The 18,876-nt window shown below is 36.0% G+C and overlaps 2 protein-coding genes across 2 annotated transcripts in view; both read right to left on the reverse strand.

Moving 5' to 3' along the window:
- Window positions 1-605: 605 nt before the first annotated feature.
- LOC109067089 (coiled-coil domain-containing protein 92-like) lies at window positions 606-11,289 on the reverse strand. Its single transcript, XM_019084094.2, has 4 exons — window positions 10,456-11,289; window positions 9,116-9,248; window positions 8,015-8,062; window positions 606-4,074 (listed from the first exon to the last, which is right to left on the reverse strand). The coding sequence occupies exons 1-4, from the start codon at window positions 10,465-10,467 to the stop codon at window positions 3,395-3,397; spliced, it is 873 nt and encodes a 290-aa protein (XP_018939639.1). The 5' UTR covers window positions 10,468-11,289; the 3' UTR covers window positions 606-3,394.
- Window positions 11,290-11,547: 258 nt separating this feature from the next.
- Window positions 11,548-18,876, reverse strand: part of LOC109103778 (TLC domain-containing protein 2) — a 16,658-nt gene continuing 9,329 nt past the window's right edge. Inside the window, exon 4 of the mRNA XM_042739581.1 lies at window positions 11,548-13,941. Coding sequence (XP_042595515.1) covers window positions 13,552-13,941 — 390 coding nt within the window. The 3' untranslated portion in view covers window positions 11,548-13,551. The remainder of the gene's footprint in view (window positions 13,942-18,876) is intronic.

Consider the following 18,876-nt stretch of genomic DNA (forward strand, 5'->3'; position numbering starts at 1 on the left):
CTTAGAAAAGCTCAGTTTCAAACAGATGCTACTAAATCTTTTACTGTTACATTATTTTGCAAAACAATGTTTGTTGTCACAGGCTTGTGACACAAAGATCCTCTATAATACAGCCTACTTTTTAGGTCCCATTATTAAAATAAAAGTTCACCCATAAATGAAGATTTGAGAGAAATCTAGCATTGTATCACTTGCTCACCAATGGATCCTGTGCAGTGAATGGGTGCCGTCAGAATGAGAGTCCAGACAGCTGATAAAAACATTACAATTATCCACAAGTACATCATGTTTGAGAGAAATAAATCCATCAACGTGCTTTAACTTCAAAGTATTGCTTACGGTTATAATACAAGTCCTCTATCCATGATATTGCTTTCTCCAGTAGTGTCCAGTGTTGTCTGAATCCGAAAAGAAATATGCACAGCTCAAGTACTGTTAACAAGCAGAAACAGTCCAAAACATTTCTAAACAAATATGTAGGTGGGTTTTGTTGTGAGAAGACAACAGGGGGGACTTTTTCCACTGGAGGAAGCGTTATTATGGTTATTATGGACTCATATTTTGGACAAAAGTGATGGTTTAAAGTTAATGATGGGTTTGTTTCTTACAATGGCACGGCTTTCACAAGACATTAATTGATGGACTGGAGTCGTGTGGAATACTCGTGGATTATTTTGATGCTTTTATTCTGACGGCACCCATTCACTGCAGAGGATCCATTGGTGAGAAAGAGATGTAATGCTAAAGTTCTCCCTATCTGTTCTGATGAAGAAACAAACTCATCTATATCTTGGATGGCCTGAGGGTGGGAACAATATCATCAAATTTTCATTTTTGAGAGAACTTTTCCTTTAAACTTATTAGTGTCTGTTAGTTGTCAAGAAAGGTAATGTTGCCTGTCACTCTCATCCAATCCATTTCCATGGACTGAGCCTCTCTTAGTTATACATCTAAGAGCAGGAGTTATTCCTCAGTTTATACCACACCACATCTAAACTTGCATATTATGAATTTACAAGCTTTTGCTATACAAACACTTGATATGTTTGCAATATGTTTCACATTGCTATTAACCATTAAATCTCCTGGTATATGCACATATACCTGCCCACATAGAATTATAAAACAAACAGCATTGTGATTCTAATGACACAAATGCAAAAATGTTATCTGCAACATCAGACTAAAACATTACAGCATAAGCAGCATAAGCTAATCAGTCCTTTGGGCATCACTGGTTCATTTAATGATAGCAGAACAATGGTGCGTTGACCCTTGAGCCCACTCTCTTCTAATCAACAAGCCCACATATAAACACACTACAGTATATACCAGATAAAGCACTTAAGCAAAGATTCAGGCTGTATAGATCTCATTCACACAGGATTTATCTGTCTGACTGAAGAAGTATTTAGGGGATAAAATCCCCGTCGCATCTGGAGGGTTGAGAGAGTGCACTTGTGGTGACACCAGACAGACAACCTGATCATTCAGAAATATCTGAGATGAGCTATTCCACAACAAGGGCATACAGATTTAAAAAAAAACCCAGCTGAACAAAGACTCAGCAGTAACAAGTTCACAAGGACACTGACTTCAGCCTGTTTCGCACATCCTGCATCTGCAGCAAGTAAACAGCAGGGTCATGCTTTCACACTGACAGCGCTTCGGCGGCTCTGAATAAAGGGATTTCTGGGTTACTATATTGCATTTTCCTTTAATAAAGGCTAAAATGTTTTAAATGCTTATTGGAGGTGTGCAATAAGGAATTATTACTTTAAATGAAGAGGTGACTGCATTTGCATCCAAATGGCAATTTGCATGAAAGCCAAACACCTTTGAAATGTAGATGTTCTGATTCAGATTTACTGAACATACACAATGACAGACATCTTTTATAGGCCTTTATATATCCATCAATGCCTATAATGCTAATAAATAAATAGATTTATCCTGCATTTTAAACATGTTTTGTGATGTGGGATCTGGCATGAATGTGGTTCATATCTGGATCTTAACTGAATTGCATTTACTTTCAAATGCATCTTGATAGTGTGATCAGGGTTCTGAGCGTACTTATACTCGCAAAATGCAAATCAGCACTTTATTGCTACATGATGGGATGCATTAACTAAAACATCTCTGTGATTTAGCGAATTTACAACATCTGGATCATTCCAAATGCATTCTAGCCTTTCTTGCAGTTTCTTTCTTCTCTATTCACTCAGTAACGGAAGGTGAAATTAAGTCAATGTAAATGTTTACAGTGCTCCCTTTAGGAAGAAAAATTAGAGATTTCTCTATAAGCCAGTCAAATACTTTGATTGATACTGATTAATAAAATAGCTCAGTTGTTATTGCGAGAGCAGAATAAAGAAAAAAAGGCAAAGAATGATACTGCACTGAAAATGCATATCAATAGCACCATTTTTTGTATTTTACGTGCTATTTATACACAGAAACTGACTTTGGTGTGCATATGAAACGCACGTGTTTGACATGCAAATAATACACAGTTTTTGCGTGCATATGATACACACTTTGTTGGCGTGCATATAATATGCATTTTGGCATGCATATAATACGCACCTACCCCACACACCTAAACCTGCCAATTGTGGATTGGTGCACAGATGTCCAAGAGATATTAAGAAGAATAAGTATACGTTAAATAAATTTTTTTGGTAAATGCATGTTTGTTCGCATTTTTTTTCCTTGTGCCATTTTTCTTCCAGTGAAAACAACAGGATTCTCTCTGGTGACTAATGCAGGATTTCACCAATCATTTAGTCCACCTAAATTCCACCCCTCCAAAAATTTACCATTTATTTTGAGTGCAATGGCCACATCCCAAAATCCCATCAACAACCGATGGCTAGAACCAAGTCCCCGCTCTGCATTTCATTCTATTTCGATAACCTGTTAAACTTGGGTGTACATCACAATACAGAAGAAAATAACAGTTGTTACTTTCATTTCATTGCTAGTTTAAATATACCTATCTATACCTGTCTGCAACTTAATCAGCGACAACAGACGTAGTATCTGTTAATATAGCCAGTGAAAAAACTACACACTGCAGATGCAGGATGCATAAAACAGGCCTTATGAAGCACTTCATGTTCGTGTATTGAGGCCCTCAGGGTCATTTTTGATTACAAAAATACCTTACAGCAACATAAACACGAGTCGATTTTGGTTGAACAAGAACATAAGCAAAAATCTCTCCTCGGTCTAATAATCACCGCATGTGCAAACCGTAAAAAAGCAAACCGTATTGCAAATATAAACGTTTCTGTCACTGTCATAATGCAAAGGTTTTCCCAAGGACCTCAAGGTGCAATTCAGGTTTAGATATCATAAAAACAAGCAGGTCAAACTGTAAAAGAAACACTTATTCAGCGTTGTTCTCTGTGGTGGATGCAGTGGTCGCAGTGGCTTTAGCAACTGTTGTTGAAAGTCTGCTTACTGAAGCACCCTGATCGAGCTCCTCTGACTCCTCCCCCTCTGCTTCCTGCAGGGTGTGCTTGTGTGGTGGGTGGAGCCGGGATCTGTGTCTGTAGGGGTAGAGGAAGAGGGCGGGGTCAGGCATGGCCATCGGCTCCTCAGGGCCCATCACCCTCTCGCGGGGCACACACTCCCTGGCGCGTTCAGTGTGGAGATTCGAGGAGGGCCGGCTCGAGCTCCGTCGTTTGGGTTTAATGGTGGTCGGGCAGCTGGCACTGGCCTGAGGTGAAGGGTGGACGGGAGGCTTGTCCGCACCAGGCTGGGCCGGCCTCCTGCGTTGCTGCTGGAGTTTCTGCTTGGCTGAATGCAGCTGAAAGGACAGGTACGCAGCCGTCTCCGTCTGCTTCTGCAGCTCGGTGTTGAGCGCAGTGGTCCTGTGGCTGCGGTGTTTTAATTCCTCCAGGAAACTGCGCTCCTTTTCCTTTAGACTGGCGCGGAGAGCACCCACCAGGACCGACTTCTGACTCAGCTCCCATCGCAGATCACTCTGGATCTGTTGTTGCTCCTGCAGATGCTCCTCCACCTCCCCACAATGAGCTTCCAGCTGCTCCTCTTCCTCTTTCACCTCTGGAATACATATAGAACAGACACATTTATGTTGTAATAAAACTCTATTCAGTATGATTAATGATTGAAGTCTGTAATGCATATAAAGTAAAAAAAACAAAAACATTTATTTTAAATGGAAAACATTTGTAACATTATAAATATCTTTATTGTCACTTTTGATTACTTTTAATGCATCCATGCTGAAAAAAAATCTTTTTTTTTTTAAATAGTAGTGTATAAAATGTGCAATTAAAACATTTGGTATATTTACTTTTGAAAAGTCTTTTCAATTTTTGACCTTGTTTGGTGGATTCAAGGCTTAAGTAGAGGGAACAAACCCCACTGTAATTCACATCTAGAGTTTATCCCATGTTTTACGTGCAGTTTAAACATAAACTAGAGAAAGTGAAGACCCAGAAGCTAAACACCACAATCTCTACTGTACAAATGAGTGTATGATCTCATGTGTGATCCACCTTGTGACATGAAAACAGGCATGACTAATATGTACAAGCCTCTCCTTATAAAATCAGATTTAGCCGTAAAACCACATTTCTAACTAATCTGCGATCTAAAAGGTAATTGGATGTGGGAGAGGAAAGTAGACAAAAGGCTCTTCTGTGCCCAAGGATTACAGACTCACTGAGCAAATCCAAATCAACTAATCTCAACTCTGGTCTGGCTACTGGCAGGGTGTGCCATCTGTTCAGGGTTATCAGACACATTAAATGTCTAGGACAAGACCTCCCTGAGCATGCTTGACTACCGTGCCCACAAAGCATAGAGCAAATGTAAAGTAAATCGCTGACACACAGCAAAACTTCTCATTAGAAACTCACTTTGGAAAAACATGTCTGCTAAATGAATAAATGTAAAGATATACTGCACTATTAACAAATCTTTAACCACTCTCATATTACTGTAAATTATGAGTAATATAGAATTAGATGGAAGTATGGAAGAGCAGCTGCATATAACATGTTAACTACAATCAAACAAATGAAGTATTTTCCAATTGAAAGCGTCTTTACACTCACATTAATGTAATTTCTTTCAGATAAATAACAGGCTAAGTAGACTGAAAATGAGTTACAGGAATCTGTGTCAGACGTTCTACACCTGATCCACATGAACCTGATGACCTCGTGCTGTGAGCTCAACATCTTTCCCTCATTTCTGTCTCTCTCGCTTTTTTTGTGTTCTGCCAGAACACAGTTCTGTCTATCAGCTTGTCCAGAATGTCCTGAATTCACAGCCAGCCTGTCAGTCCCACCCTATGTGTCCAGATTGAGATGAGCTCATAATGTGACTATAGAAAATGCTGTGTTATCCGATTCCTAAATCTGATCTCTCCACTGTTCCTTACTGAGTTCACTCTTTGCTGCCTCTGATTCTTTTAATAGAATGTGTAATGAAACTGAGATGTCGACAACAATCAGTTGACAAAGGCATTTGTGCAGATAAGAAGCGATAGACATCAAGAAATGATGAGTTTTGTTCATTTAATACTCACATTGTGCAAGCAATATGCTTGTAAATTATGAAATCATTTCCTTCATCAACAGTGTTTGCTCCTTTGGGCTTCTTTGAAGACTAAACTAACACATATTGATGCTTGATCTCAGATGAATAATCATTCACAGCAAAGAAGTATTACATTGTAAGCAGGCTTTGCTAGTCACGACGCAGCATCAGTTAACACACCCTGTTTCTATTTTTGAAGTGCCACAAAGTTATTTCAGCAGTTTATTTTTCCTGTTCGTGGGAAATAAAATTATTTTTGATTCTTTTGATTCTCCGCTTGCCTGTGCATCTGCATTTTGAACATACTGTTAGTATGTTTATTTTTTAATGACTGCAGGTTACACTGTTATGTCAGTAGGTGGCGACATAAGATAATAATTGAATTATTTAATCAACACAATAATTATTAAGGAACACAAGTGCTATGTATGTGTTGCTCAGTGATGTAAAGGTTTATTATACGTTTTCAGTTTTGTTGCGGAATATTGGATTTCATATAGATTTTATATATATATATATATATATATATATATATATATATATATATATATATATATATATATATATATATATATATATATAGATATAGATATAGATATATACAGTTGAGGTTAAAAGTTTACATCCCCCTTTTCAGAATCTGCAAAATGTTAATTATTTTACCAAAATAAGAGGGATCATACAAAATGTATGTTATTGTTAATTTATTACTGACCTGAATAAGATATTTCACATAAAAGATGTTTACATACAATCCACAAGAGAAAATAATAGTTGAATTTATAAAAGTGACCCCGTTCAAATGTTTACATCTCCTTGTTTCTTAATTCTGTTTTCTAACCCGAATGATCCACAGCTGTGTTTTTTGTTTATTGATAGTTTTTCATGAGTCCCTTGTTTGTCCTGAACAGTTAAACTGCCTGCTGTTCTTCAGAAAAATCCTTCAGGTCCCACAAATTCTTTGGCTTTCCAGCATTTTTATGTATTTGAACCCTTTCCAACAATGACTGTATGGTTTTGAGAGCCATCTTTTCACACTGAGGACAACTGAGGGACTCATATGCAACTATTACAGAAGGTTCAAACACTCACTGATGCTCCAGAAGAAAAAAAAAACATGCATTAAGAGCCAGGGGGGAAAACTTTTGAACAGAAAGGAGATGTGTACATTTTTCTTATTTTGCCTAAATATCATATTTGTTCATTTAGTACTGCCCTTCAGAGGCTACAGAAGATAGATACATGTTTCTCAGAAGACAAAATAAGTTAGATCTACCCTGATCTTCAAATTCAAAAAGTATATGAAGAGTTTATTCGCAAAAACAGATAACTTTATAAAAATAAATTTTCATAAATCATGTTTTTTTAATTGTTATCATGTTTTTATTGTGTTTTGTTGTGTTAGTTAGCTGTATTCTTTTAGTTATTAATATTCAATCAAAACAGCCCAACTGCAGTTTGATTGATATTAATTGTATTTATTGATATTATTATTTATTATTATTTATTGATTTTTGTTATTATTTTTTTTTGATTTTTTTGTTTTTTATTATTTATTTATATGTTTTTGTCTGTTTTTTTTTTTTTTTTTTTTATCTTTTTTTTTTTTTTTTTTTTTTTCTATATATATATATATATAATATCTATATATATAATGAAAAATGATTCTTTGAATATATAATGATTCTTTGATGAAAAGTAACAAACAAAAATTCTTACTGATGCCAAACTTGGTAGTGTATATTATGTTCATATTGTGGTAACTGATTTCATGATTAGTAAATGATTGGTTATTATTTTAAATAGTCTTTTTTTTCTCTTCTATTCTCAGTTTTCTTGTGTTATTACTCTCTGTCTCCTTGCCCAACTTGGTCTCAGCAAAAAAAACAAGCTGTAATTGGACACCCCCACTGGGACTCTGCAGCAAAAGCAGAGGAAAACGCAGGCAGGATCAATTTGTGGGAGGATGAGGCTGCGTCAGGCTGGAGGAGAGAGGGATGACCTGCAGTATGGAGAGGAGTCGTCTACTGCTTAACAATGAGTGGACTCTTAATGTTAATGTGTGATTGGTTTGCTTGTTTTAGATAAATTATCACAAAGACACAGTCATTTAAAAAAACATTTGCCTCAAATCTAATCACTTGAATTTAGAAGATTATTTGGAATTGTAACAACAAAAGAAGTGGAAAATTTTATTTATTATCACAGTTACTATGATGTATTCATGCTTGCCAAAGTCTTTCAAATGTGATCTAGTAACAAATATCAATATCTATCTAGATATACCATATAACCTGGATACTAGATACTGCTGTTGTATTAAATAGACCTACTGCTGTTGTTGCTGTGTACAACTGAACACCAGTGCTAAAAATACAGAAACTCTGCTCACAAATACATGAAACAACATTTTTTGGAAGGAAACAGAGCTCACCTGCTTCACTCCTGCCTGGGGGCTTCATGTTGAGATCCTGTGTAAGTTCTGTAAGTAATAGACACCACTGTTATCTCTAGCTTAAAACATTTTGAAAACAATACATTCAAGAATTATTATAGATCATGCCATATGTCCTAAATTAGTATTGGTTTTGCAGTGCATAAAATGTCCCATCCTACATTTTACATTTCATTTGGACATGCGTCAGATTATGGAAGTAAAAGCAGTAAGAAGTAAAATAAGGCAATTATAATTTATTTTAATTAAACAATATAATTTACTCTACCATTCAAAAGACTGGGGGCAAAACGATTTTATCTTAAATAAATTATTACATTTATTTAACAATGATGCATTCAAATTGATCAAAACTAACAATAAATACTATTATAATATTACAAAAAAAACGTTATGCTGTTCTTTTGAATTTTCTATTCATCACAGAGTCATGAAAACAAAATAAATCATGGTTTCCACAAAAAATCTATTATAAATCTATCACATGGATCTATTACTTTTGGAAATATATAAAAATTGATAACAGTTTTTTTTTAAATTGTAATAATATTCTACATTATTACTGTTTATACCCTATTTATGGTAATATTCTACATTAATATGACTTGAAAAAAAACATTAAAAAAAAAAAACATTAAAAAATCTTACTGACCACAAACTTTTTAATGGTCTGTGTTGCAGATACCAAGAAGGACAGAAAAGCAAAGAGATGAATATGCATTGTGCTGGTTTTTCTGCCCTAGCTGGCTCAGCACATTTCCAGCAACGTTCAGGTAGAAAGGCCGTGTCCTATATTACTGTGAGGGAAAACACAAACCCTTGTACTGACAGGAAGCTATTGACCCGTGGTTCTCTCTGTGCAGCCTGTGCCATCAAAGTGAGCAATGTAACCCTGCTCTTTTCTGCATCTAGGGCACGGCAACTCAATTAGATTGTGTGCCAACATTATTTTTGGAATGACATCGAATTAGTTATTTTATGATAAATGAAATGTTGCTCAATTCAATTATGCATGTTGTTTCACGTGTGTACAACAACTTAAAATCATGGCTGTATTGTGGGATTGGTCATGACACACACCTGTACAGCGTTTCTGGAGGGACAGGATCTCTAGATGTAATCCATGCAGCAGAGACAGCTGCTCCTGTCTAAGGAACACAATACTCCTCTCCACACTCTCCACCTGCTGCTCCAGCGAGACCACCTGTGACCCCTTTAACAAACGAAACAGGGATATTTACAGTAGCTTATATAACGGTAAGTTCCAGTTCTCTAATGTAAATTTCCAACATTGCGAGAGTTTCACATTTCCCTATTTATATCAGAGCATCTATGTTTCCTCTCGCTCCATGATTGCTCTCATCAGTGTGGAAATGTAAAACCTGGAGTCCATTATAAAATATTTTTGAAAAAATTTTGTGTTGTAGTGCAACACATTCAAATGAGAATGTTGAACAAGGCCCTGTAATAAGAGGGGCCCACTAAGGTCCTATAGCAGTGTACCACCAACACGGCACGCTTTTGATATCTCGCTTATGGGACACACATATTTGAGGTCTTTGTGTCTTTACAAATTAACTGATGAGTTGAATCAGGTGTGTTTGATTAGGGAGATATCCAATGTGTAGTGTTGGAGGTTCAACAAGATTAGGATTGGGAACCACTGTCCTGTAGTATAGCCTTTCACTGGGCATCCATACCAGTTTGATTCCAGTCCCCATGAATTTTAGCAGCAGTTCTGCTGAAATATACACTAGGGTCAGCAAATTAATTGGGGCTTTGGACATAATTACCCTGAATTGCAAAATGTTGAGCAAAAAATATTTATTTATTTATTTTGCAGTAATAGTTTATCTAATATTATATTCTAAAATATTATTCTAGGCCTAGTCAGTTATACAATTGGTCACATAAACTGTGAGTTGATGGTAATTTCATATTATAGGTAAAAGAATTACTCATTTGAGAATTTACTTGCTTTAAATGTAAGTACCTCAAAGTATTTTTTCTAGGGACCCCTTGAAATTGCTTGTTGGTGAATAACAATAACATTTTTGACTTGAATAAAACCAGTTATTTGGTTGTTAAACACGTTAGATTTTAAAACATTTGACTAATTTTATAATGTTTACAATATAATTTATATATTTTTTAAATGATTTTTATTGATAATTTGAACATTTAGTTTTTACTTGATCTTAAGTGACACAAATTAAACTTCTGAGCGTTATTATGCTTATTATAAACACCCACAGATGTTATTAGAAAACAATGTATGCTCGCAGACACATTATGTAATAACTACATCCCACTGTAAAATATTTCAGTGTAAATAAGCTCCTGATTAGTCACTCTTTCTTTCCCATATAGCCTAACATGGCCATAAAAGCCTTTGATAACACTGCGCATAAAACACTCACCGTATTCTCCATTAGCGCGGCTTATATTAGTTTCCAACAGAAGAGGCGTTATAATGAAGAGAATGAACGTGCTCCTTCACTTCCACATCTCTGCCCTTCAAAGAACCGACCCATGAACATATAGGATGACGACATCTTTAAAAAAGATCAATACATATCTCAAAGAGAGACTTAAAAAAGACGAGGCGGCCCCAGAATAACGGCAGAGGTTTCGCGAGAAGGACGAAATTACAATCCTTCCTTATCTTGGCCAACGTACAATCAATCGCTGTATCCCACAGTGTCACGCTCGATTAAAGTGATCCGTCGTTTAGCTGGCACAAGCGCGCTCGTGAGTCCTGCGTCTGCTGAGCGGCATCATCCTCATCCTCGCGATGACAGACAGCAGGAAGCGGCTCCTTCAGCACCAGCGCAATGATGCAACTGATGAAGGAAACAGCACTCTCCACTGCACAGCTCATCTCATCTCACAGGCGCATGTCCATCTCCAGTCGGTTCTTTGCAGTCGTACATCGAGCTAAGGCGCATAATATATTAAGCTACAAATCTCTGAATAAACTGAGCTGAAAAGTACGGCTTCCAGTCCTCGAATTTGATTGGCTGAGCGGCGTTCCAAGAATATTTCATTAGCATATGGACTGTGCTCTGTTTATATAACAGAAATTATTTTTTAGAGCCCAGTATTTTATTTGGAGCCAGGAGTGTTTGGTGGTTTGTCTTGCTCCCTATAAGCCCTCATTTTACTATTTACATTTTCTTTCTTTTATTATTTATTTATTCTTCTGTCATGAAGTCCATTTAAAAATGACCGTTTTTTTTAGTCTGTGTGTTGTCTGGTAACCTGCAAGGCTTGAAGATTTAGGTTGAGAAAACCTAAATATAGACTAAACAGGTCGCAAATTTTTGTCTAAAACGTATTAGGCTACTTGATCTACCATACCCAAAAATAAATAAATACATAAACAAATAAAACAAGTAGGCCTATAACTACATTAAAGTTGTTTAATGGTATATAAATCATAAAGGATTCAATTTTATTCTATATTATAAAGTATATTATCTTCCCAGCTTCTCAAAAATAATAATCTCAAATGAAGTGTTAATAACGTTTTATTTCACGATTAACAATAATAATCATATACAAATAATTTTTATATTAATTACAAAACAGTAATTCATCCAGACAAAAATACAATTATGCTATATACATTTTAGATACAATTGTTTAAAACTTAATTGATTAGGCTAACTAAAACAGCATAGGTTAAAAAAAAAAAAAAAAAAAAAAAAAGGAAAAGCAAAAGCAAAAGCAAAGGGAAAAGACTGTTTTCCTTTTGTTGTGCTCTCCTGGGGGATTGGGTGTGTATATCTATCTTTTGCCAGCTGTGATTTTTTTTTTTCTTTTTAATTATTGCTTTGGAAAACACTGCAACACTATGCTCAAAAAATCAGATCCACAATACAACAGCAGCTTACCTTTCAAACACAGTACAGAACTGCACTCTCAAGTGAAGGACAATCACATTGCTGAAATGATCTTTTACAAATTGTAAGTCACATTGGTTTCTCTCAAAAACTAAAATTTACACATTTTTCGTTTTGAATACAGATACCAGTTACTTGATTGAGGAAGCACATATACAAGCAAATAGACTCGATATGAAGCTGCCAATAGAAAAAAAAACAACAACAAAAAAAACAACTATTTCAGTGCACGTTTATTTTTCTATATTTCACTTGCTTTCAAGTTCCTGTAATAATTTTATCATGAGTAGTTTTTTTTTACTTCATAAATTATTAATCCCTCTTACAAACAGTAAAAATAAGGAAGGAGTACACCAGATTAAAACTTAATTAAACATTATGAATAAACTTTGGTGCTTTGAAGAACTAGTTTTGTGGCACAAGTCGGTGATGCTACATGCGGTTACAGGGCGTCAAATTTCCCACCGGACAGACAGGCCACTCTTGCCTATAATTCAATAATAATCAGAATTCAGTCTACAATCTCCATGACACTGAGTATATGAAATAAGGCTAAACACATCAATGCCTTTACTTTAGTGCATCTGACTGAGACCGTTCTTTGTTAACCACAAACAAAATCACAACATCATTTAGCACAAGACAGTGTTCCGCCATTCATTTTGCTCTCTTTTGCAGTTTGCCTCCAACCATAACAATCAATGATATTAAGTACACATAAATTACAAATTTATCAAATAAAATAAAATTACAAAGATTATTAAAAGAAAGAAAAGAGTTCAGCTCATTTAAAGCAATATAAGTGCTGCTTTAATCATTGCCACTCTATAGACTAAGTATTAGCATAAACTAACATGAGGTCTCGGTTGTGTGTGTGTGTGTGTGTGTGTGTGTGTGTGTGTGTGTGTGTGTGTGTGGTGCCACCTACAGGCATGATTTGTGCAATGACAGTCCTGTCAGACGTCAAACCTCACATGCATTGTTTCGTTTCATTGTAAGAAAGAGTGTTTTAATCCTGATAGCTGCTGTGAAGACTCCAGCATCGAGATTCAGATTCTCCACTTAAGGGGAAACAGATAATCTGAGAATAGTGGTATTCATCCACAAGATAAAACTACAGTCATGTTTAGCAAATTAAATTCGACCCCATCCAGTAGTGAACACGGGGCACATCTGTCCTATATTTCCTTTCCATTTTTTTAATCCCACATATGCAGTTCCTATTTGAACAGAATATTTGCTTACATTTAATAGATAATGTACACATTACATGGGGTAGCATACGATTTGATAAAAGTAAACAGATCCAGTTCATTAGAACTTATAACGTTTTGAGTCACTGTATAAATCATGCAGGAGTATTTGAGCATAAGGTTGCATGTGTAAATATATGTCTTTCATGTCAGACAACTGTAAACCTGTGACAACAGCCATCATAATCTTAGCACAGCTTGAGGTCTTTAAATGACTAAACTTTGATCTAGTCGACAATCAGGTGTCACAGGAATGAAGTCAGCAGGTTGAAAGGAACTTTTTCCCCAAAGTCTGGGAATGGTGGCAATCAGAGCGGATTTGGTTGGAGCTGAAGCTGGAGTGGGAAGAGTTCTCTTCCTACATTTCTTTCTCCTTCTCTTTCCTCACCTCCTTCTCACGGCTGGACTTCATGAAGTCACTTCTCATCAGGCGGCAAAACAACACAATGTTCATGACGGTCATGATGGCCAGACCCACGCTGCCGATGGTGTAGCTGATCAGGGGGATGAGGTCACGATTGAGCACCAGCCAGCGGGTCATCCAGGCCAGAGTGTTGATGCGAAATACTACATAGGTGCCCAGGTTGATCATGCTATTGACGCGGTAAAATGTACTTTTGGCCAGGCTGGCCATGCGGAGCACTTGCCTCAGATGCAGAAAGATTGAATTGATCTCCACTAACAGAGCCACTACAGCAAAACCCACGTACCGACAGGTCAACACAGAGATCCCGAAACAGGTGATCACCTGCAAACAAAAGAAATTGAGAGGCTAAATTAATAGCAATGCACTAAAATATTGGCCAAGGAATACTTTAAAGGAATAATTCACCCCAAAATAAAAAGAAATTGCATTTATTATGGATAGAAGACTCAAATTTTAGCAATGTTTTAAAATTAAAAACATCCTGATGGATTTATTACAAACACACAGGTTTTCATTACACAAGACGTTAATTGATGGGATGAAGTTGTATGAATTACTTGTGAATTATTGTGACGTTTTTAATCAGCTGTTTAGACTCTCATTCTGACGGCACCCATTCACTGCAGAGGATCCAATGGTGAGCAGGTGATGTAATACTACATTTCTCCAAATCTGTTCTGATGAAAACAAAGTCTTCTACATTTTGAGGGGTCTGAGGGTGAGTAAATCTTTTTAATTTCAGTAGCAACTCTTTGGTCTTCTCAGCACTAATCTGCTGTGAGGCGACGAGAAACAAATGAGCGTGTGTTTTGTATCATCTGATAACAGCAGGGAGAGGCTGAGGACAGGAATACAAAGGCTCTGTTGATCAGTCCTAAACGCAGCATGACAACAGTCATGAGTGACACTAATCCAACTGGAGTTCTACAGTTCAAACAAATCTAAAGGGTTTGGTCAATAATAATAATACTACCAATAGAGCACAATCGTGATTGTGACATTGATTCTGGAAGTAATTTTCCCATTAATCAATAAGCATTTATAATAATTTTTAAAGAATACTAGGTCCCCAACCAAACCAACAAACTTGATTTAATGCACAGAAGTATGTGAAAATTGTGACTGACTGTGTATATGACATCTCTTTAAAAAAAAGTGGAACAACATTAAAACATGAAATTTTTATGTATTGATAATGGAATTTTTTATGAAAAGTTTAAAGTCTTTTAATCCATTTTCATCCAAAGGAAATCTTGAAACATTTTTATGATCTTCCACTAGGTGGCAGTCTATGCCTAGCATTACAAAAACAGCAAAAAAAAAAAAAAAAAAAAAAAAAAAAAAAAAAGTGTAAAAAAACTAGTATGTCATCAAAAGCTCATGCTTACACTTATTAGTGCAAAAACTAATACTGGAGTATTTAGATAAAACATTTTTCTCTTGGTGTCTTATTCCCATGAGTCACTAACCAAAGCGTAGTCAAATATAAAAACAAATCAAAAGTATTTACTAAGACCTCAACCATTTAATATGTAATATTATATATATGTAATATATATGTATATATGTAATATGTAATATTTACAGTAAATACCTAACAATTATAATTCTAAACTTTATACAACTGTATCTAATTTTATGGAAGTTTATGAAACACGTACATTGGCAAATCCTCTTTCGTAACTGTCAGGTATAAGTCGCAGAGCACAAAGGTGCAGTTACATGACGTCCAATACTAAGTTACATGACCGTGCGGTGTTGCCGTGACATAACTTCTTTTGTAACAGGACATAAATTTGATGGTTACCCGGATGAGTCTGTAATGCAATCCCGTTCACATGACACCCGGCTGGTCCTGCAATAAGGCCAGTACTGTTATTCACATTAACACTACTGACACATGCCTCTCTCGAAAGCCCCTGGTGTGTGTTTAAAGCAGGCAAGTAAAGTATAATGGCTTTTAATAGCTTGAAATCCAAACATATTTCTCTTTATAGCAAGAATGTGTCACGTATGCTCCTTTCATAAAACAAAGCATGACAAAAGCTGACCATGCATCCAGCTATCTGGACTGTAAACACTTCCGAGTTTGTTTTACAGTGTCTAAAAGAGGTCTACAGTCAGGTTACAGCAAACAGTGGCGGCTGAGAAATATTTCTGACTTTATATAAAGCAATCAAATGTCCAAAAAAAAAAAAAAAAAAAAAAAACACAGTCTGTGGATTTAGCAGGACTGTTAGCTCAGTAAACATGATTTTTGTCTGTAAATTCTTCTCTGATTGCATTGTGTGAAGGGCCCCTTTTAATATGAAGATGCATGATTACTAAAGATTTGTGTGTCCTCAGTCTCATGACTGAGAGGATGTTGACCTTTGGCTAACACTTTGTCTTTCCCTTGGTGAGGTCAAGATCTCTACTTACGTAACGCAAAGCTGGGTAAAGCTCTGAACATCACAAACAAACCTGTTATCTTCAGGAGACCCTATCCATTCTTAAGGTGACATGAACATCCCTCCAGAACATAGAAGTGATAATAGCCTGATGTGACTAAGTGAATGAACATATTGCTATTGAAAGTGAAATGCAAACAAGTACTGTCTTCTACACAAAATGAGGTCAATAGGTGTTTCTCAAGTCAAAGACATCAGAAACAAACACTCAATATTGTACAATATGTAATATTTGAATGGCGACTGTAATAAAGAGATAAAACACTCTTTAATTTCTGTCTTGGCCTTGAAAAGAACATAATCATTGACAGGAAAAGAGCAAAGTCTTCATGTCACATAACATGTTGCTTTATGTTAACTGATAGCTCCTGGTTGAACACAGCACTCGCAACGGCAAGGCCATGGTTTTGATTCTCAGGGAACACACATACTGATTAAATGTATAGTTTTATTATATACTTCTATCCTGTAAGGATGTAATAAACTGATAAAAAAAGTGACAGTAAAGACATTTATAATGCTGCAAAAGTTAGATTTTAAATAAATGCTGTCCTTTCAAATCAGAGCATAAGTGATATTACAATGGTAGTGTATATAATGACTTTAATCCTTTACAAGTTGCTTGCATTTAATGCTGTGCTCAGAAAATTCCAGTTTACACAAAATACTAAAAGCTAGTGCTGGGGGATATACCGGTTTGAATTACGCACACAATATGAATTAAAAATAAAAACAGCATACTGGTACAAGAGGCTAAGCAACATACAAAGTGACATGAATTGAGACGAGATCCTTGTTAACTGTATACATTTCTGACTAATGGGTAGAGAACTTTTAATAACACACAACTGATTCTTTATCTGGACAAATAAACCAACTGTAAATGGCCATTAACAGAAACCAGAGACGCTGAAGATGGACGCAAAGAGGAGAAAATACTGCAGCAGGCAGATCAAGCTCACTGTTCACAATGCACCAAATAAAGAAATGAAGAAATTATAAGAACGCATCTCTGAGGGGAACTGACTCTCTTCAGAAAAGTTTAGATGGTATTTTCTTTTCATGTTACCTCTGTATAATGCATACTTAAAAGCGCAGCGCTGCTTTGTTTACAGCGGTAACCAAAGAAACGCAGTATCGCTGCTATTCCATAAGCGCCCCCTGCTGTCAGTGAGTGAATTTGCGTTCTCATTCAAATTGTCTTTTTTTTTGTTCTGTTTCATTCAGATGTTTTAAGTAGCATAATTTCACAAAGATAAGGTCAGATCATTCTGTTTTTGTTTTAAATTTGTGGGCAGTGCACTGACATACAGCCCCATTGCGCTTCAGGTGTCCCGAGTTTGAGTCCCGGCTCGCAGACCTTTCCCGATCCCATCCCACTCTCTCTCACCCACTTCACTTCCTGTCGACCTATACTGTCCTAATAAAGGCATAAAACACCATAAATTAATCTTTTTTTTTTCTAATTTACATCAAAAACTGCTCATACTACATGTAGCGTGTTTGTTTGGATTGTGATTAAAATGCAGTGGTTCTGCGACTGTTTCATGCAATCTGATTCATATAAAGGCACAGTCAGGGAAAAACCAAAAACCAACCAACCAAAAAAAGGGCTATACAAGCTGCTTTCTGAGTGATATACATATAAATATGACTTCATTAAAAAAAAAAAAATTCACTCCAACATAATTCTGCAGACATCAACACACACAGCTCTAAAGTTGCTAAACCTAAGCATGGGAGCAATAAAAAAAAGCACATGCTGATCACACCTGCCTATTTTTGTTTACCACCAAAACAACGTTTTTATTTTCAATACAATTATGCATAAAAAGCATTAATGATGCAATAATAACATCACATTAGCACATGCCCGCTGGTTTGCTCCCCTGTTGTAAATGTAAAGCTACAAGTGTGCATGTTTGGTTTCATAAACCTCTCCCTGTGGGGTCAATTATCATTAGTAGGGTCTCTACTTTCTCAATTACACAAAAAAAAAAAAAAACACCTTGGCAGACACAAATGGCATTTGGCATGGGATCAAAAAGGCTCCCCCTGAGGAACTGGATGGGGGCGGTAGCAGCAACAGTCTCAAACCAGTTAACCTGGTTACAGGTGAAACTCGTTCAGAACGCTTTGCCAGCAGGCCCAGTAAAAAATTGTGCACTATTTACATTACTTTTAAAAAGTTTGGGGTTGAAAAATGAATTCATCATGGATGCATTAAATTGATTAAAAGTGATAGTAAATACATTTATAAGATTACAAAAGATTTCTATTTTTTTTAAAGGTGTTTTTTTTTTTACTTTCTATTCATCAAAGGATCCTGAAGAAAATATACCAACAGTTTCCACAAAATGAAGCAGAACAACTGGTTTCAACATTTATAATAATAAGAAATGTTTCTTGATCGGCAAAATCATCATATTAGAATGATTTCTTAAAGATCATGTGACACTAAAGTCTGGAGTAATAGCTGCTGAAAATTCAGCTTTCATATCACAGGAATTTTAAAACATTCAAATAGAAATTGCAATATTATTTCACGATATAATTTTTGAGTGAACTTTGTCTAAGTATTTTTTATATAAACAAATGCAGTGCAGCTGGTCTGTAAAGCACATCCTCCAGATTCAAATCACAGTAAAAGAACAGACACAAACACAGAAAGCAGATCCTCCCAGTTAAAGACATCTGAGAGCGAGGAGGGGCCAGATGCTGTGAGAGAGAGTGAAACTGTGCTGGGACATGAAGCTGAAGGTGGAGTGGGTATGTGGAAATATATCCGTATGAAATACAGGTGTTG

This window comes from Cyprinus carpio, chromosome B15 (genome assembly GCF_018340385.1).
Source record: "Cyprinus carpio isolate SPL01 chromosome B15, ASM1834038v1, whole genome shotgun sequence".
Classification (NCBI taxonomy): Eukaryota; Metazoa; Chordata; class Actinopteri; order Cypriniformes; family Cyprinidae; genus Cyprinus; species Cyprinus carpio.

What these genes read in the sequence shown, in the direction of transcription:
- LOC109067089 (XM_019084094.2), bottom strand. An exon ending in CCTCCAGAAACGCTGTACAG is followed by an intron (nt 8,063 to 9,115) that starts GTGTGTGTCATG and finishes TATTACTTACAG; the next exon opens with AACTTACACAGGATCTCAAC. An exon ending in CCCAGGCAGGAGTGAAGCAG is followed by an intron (nt 4,075 to 8,014) that starts GTGAGCTCTGTT and finishes TATGTATTCCAG; the next exon opens with AGGTGAAAGAGGAAGAGGAG.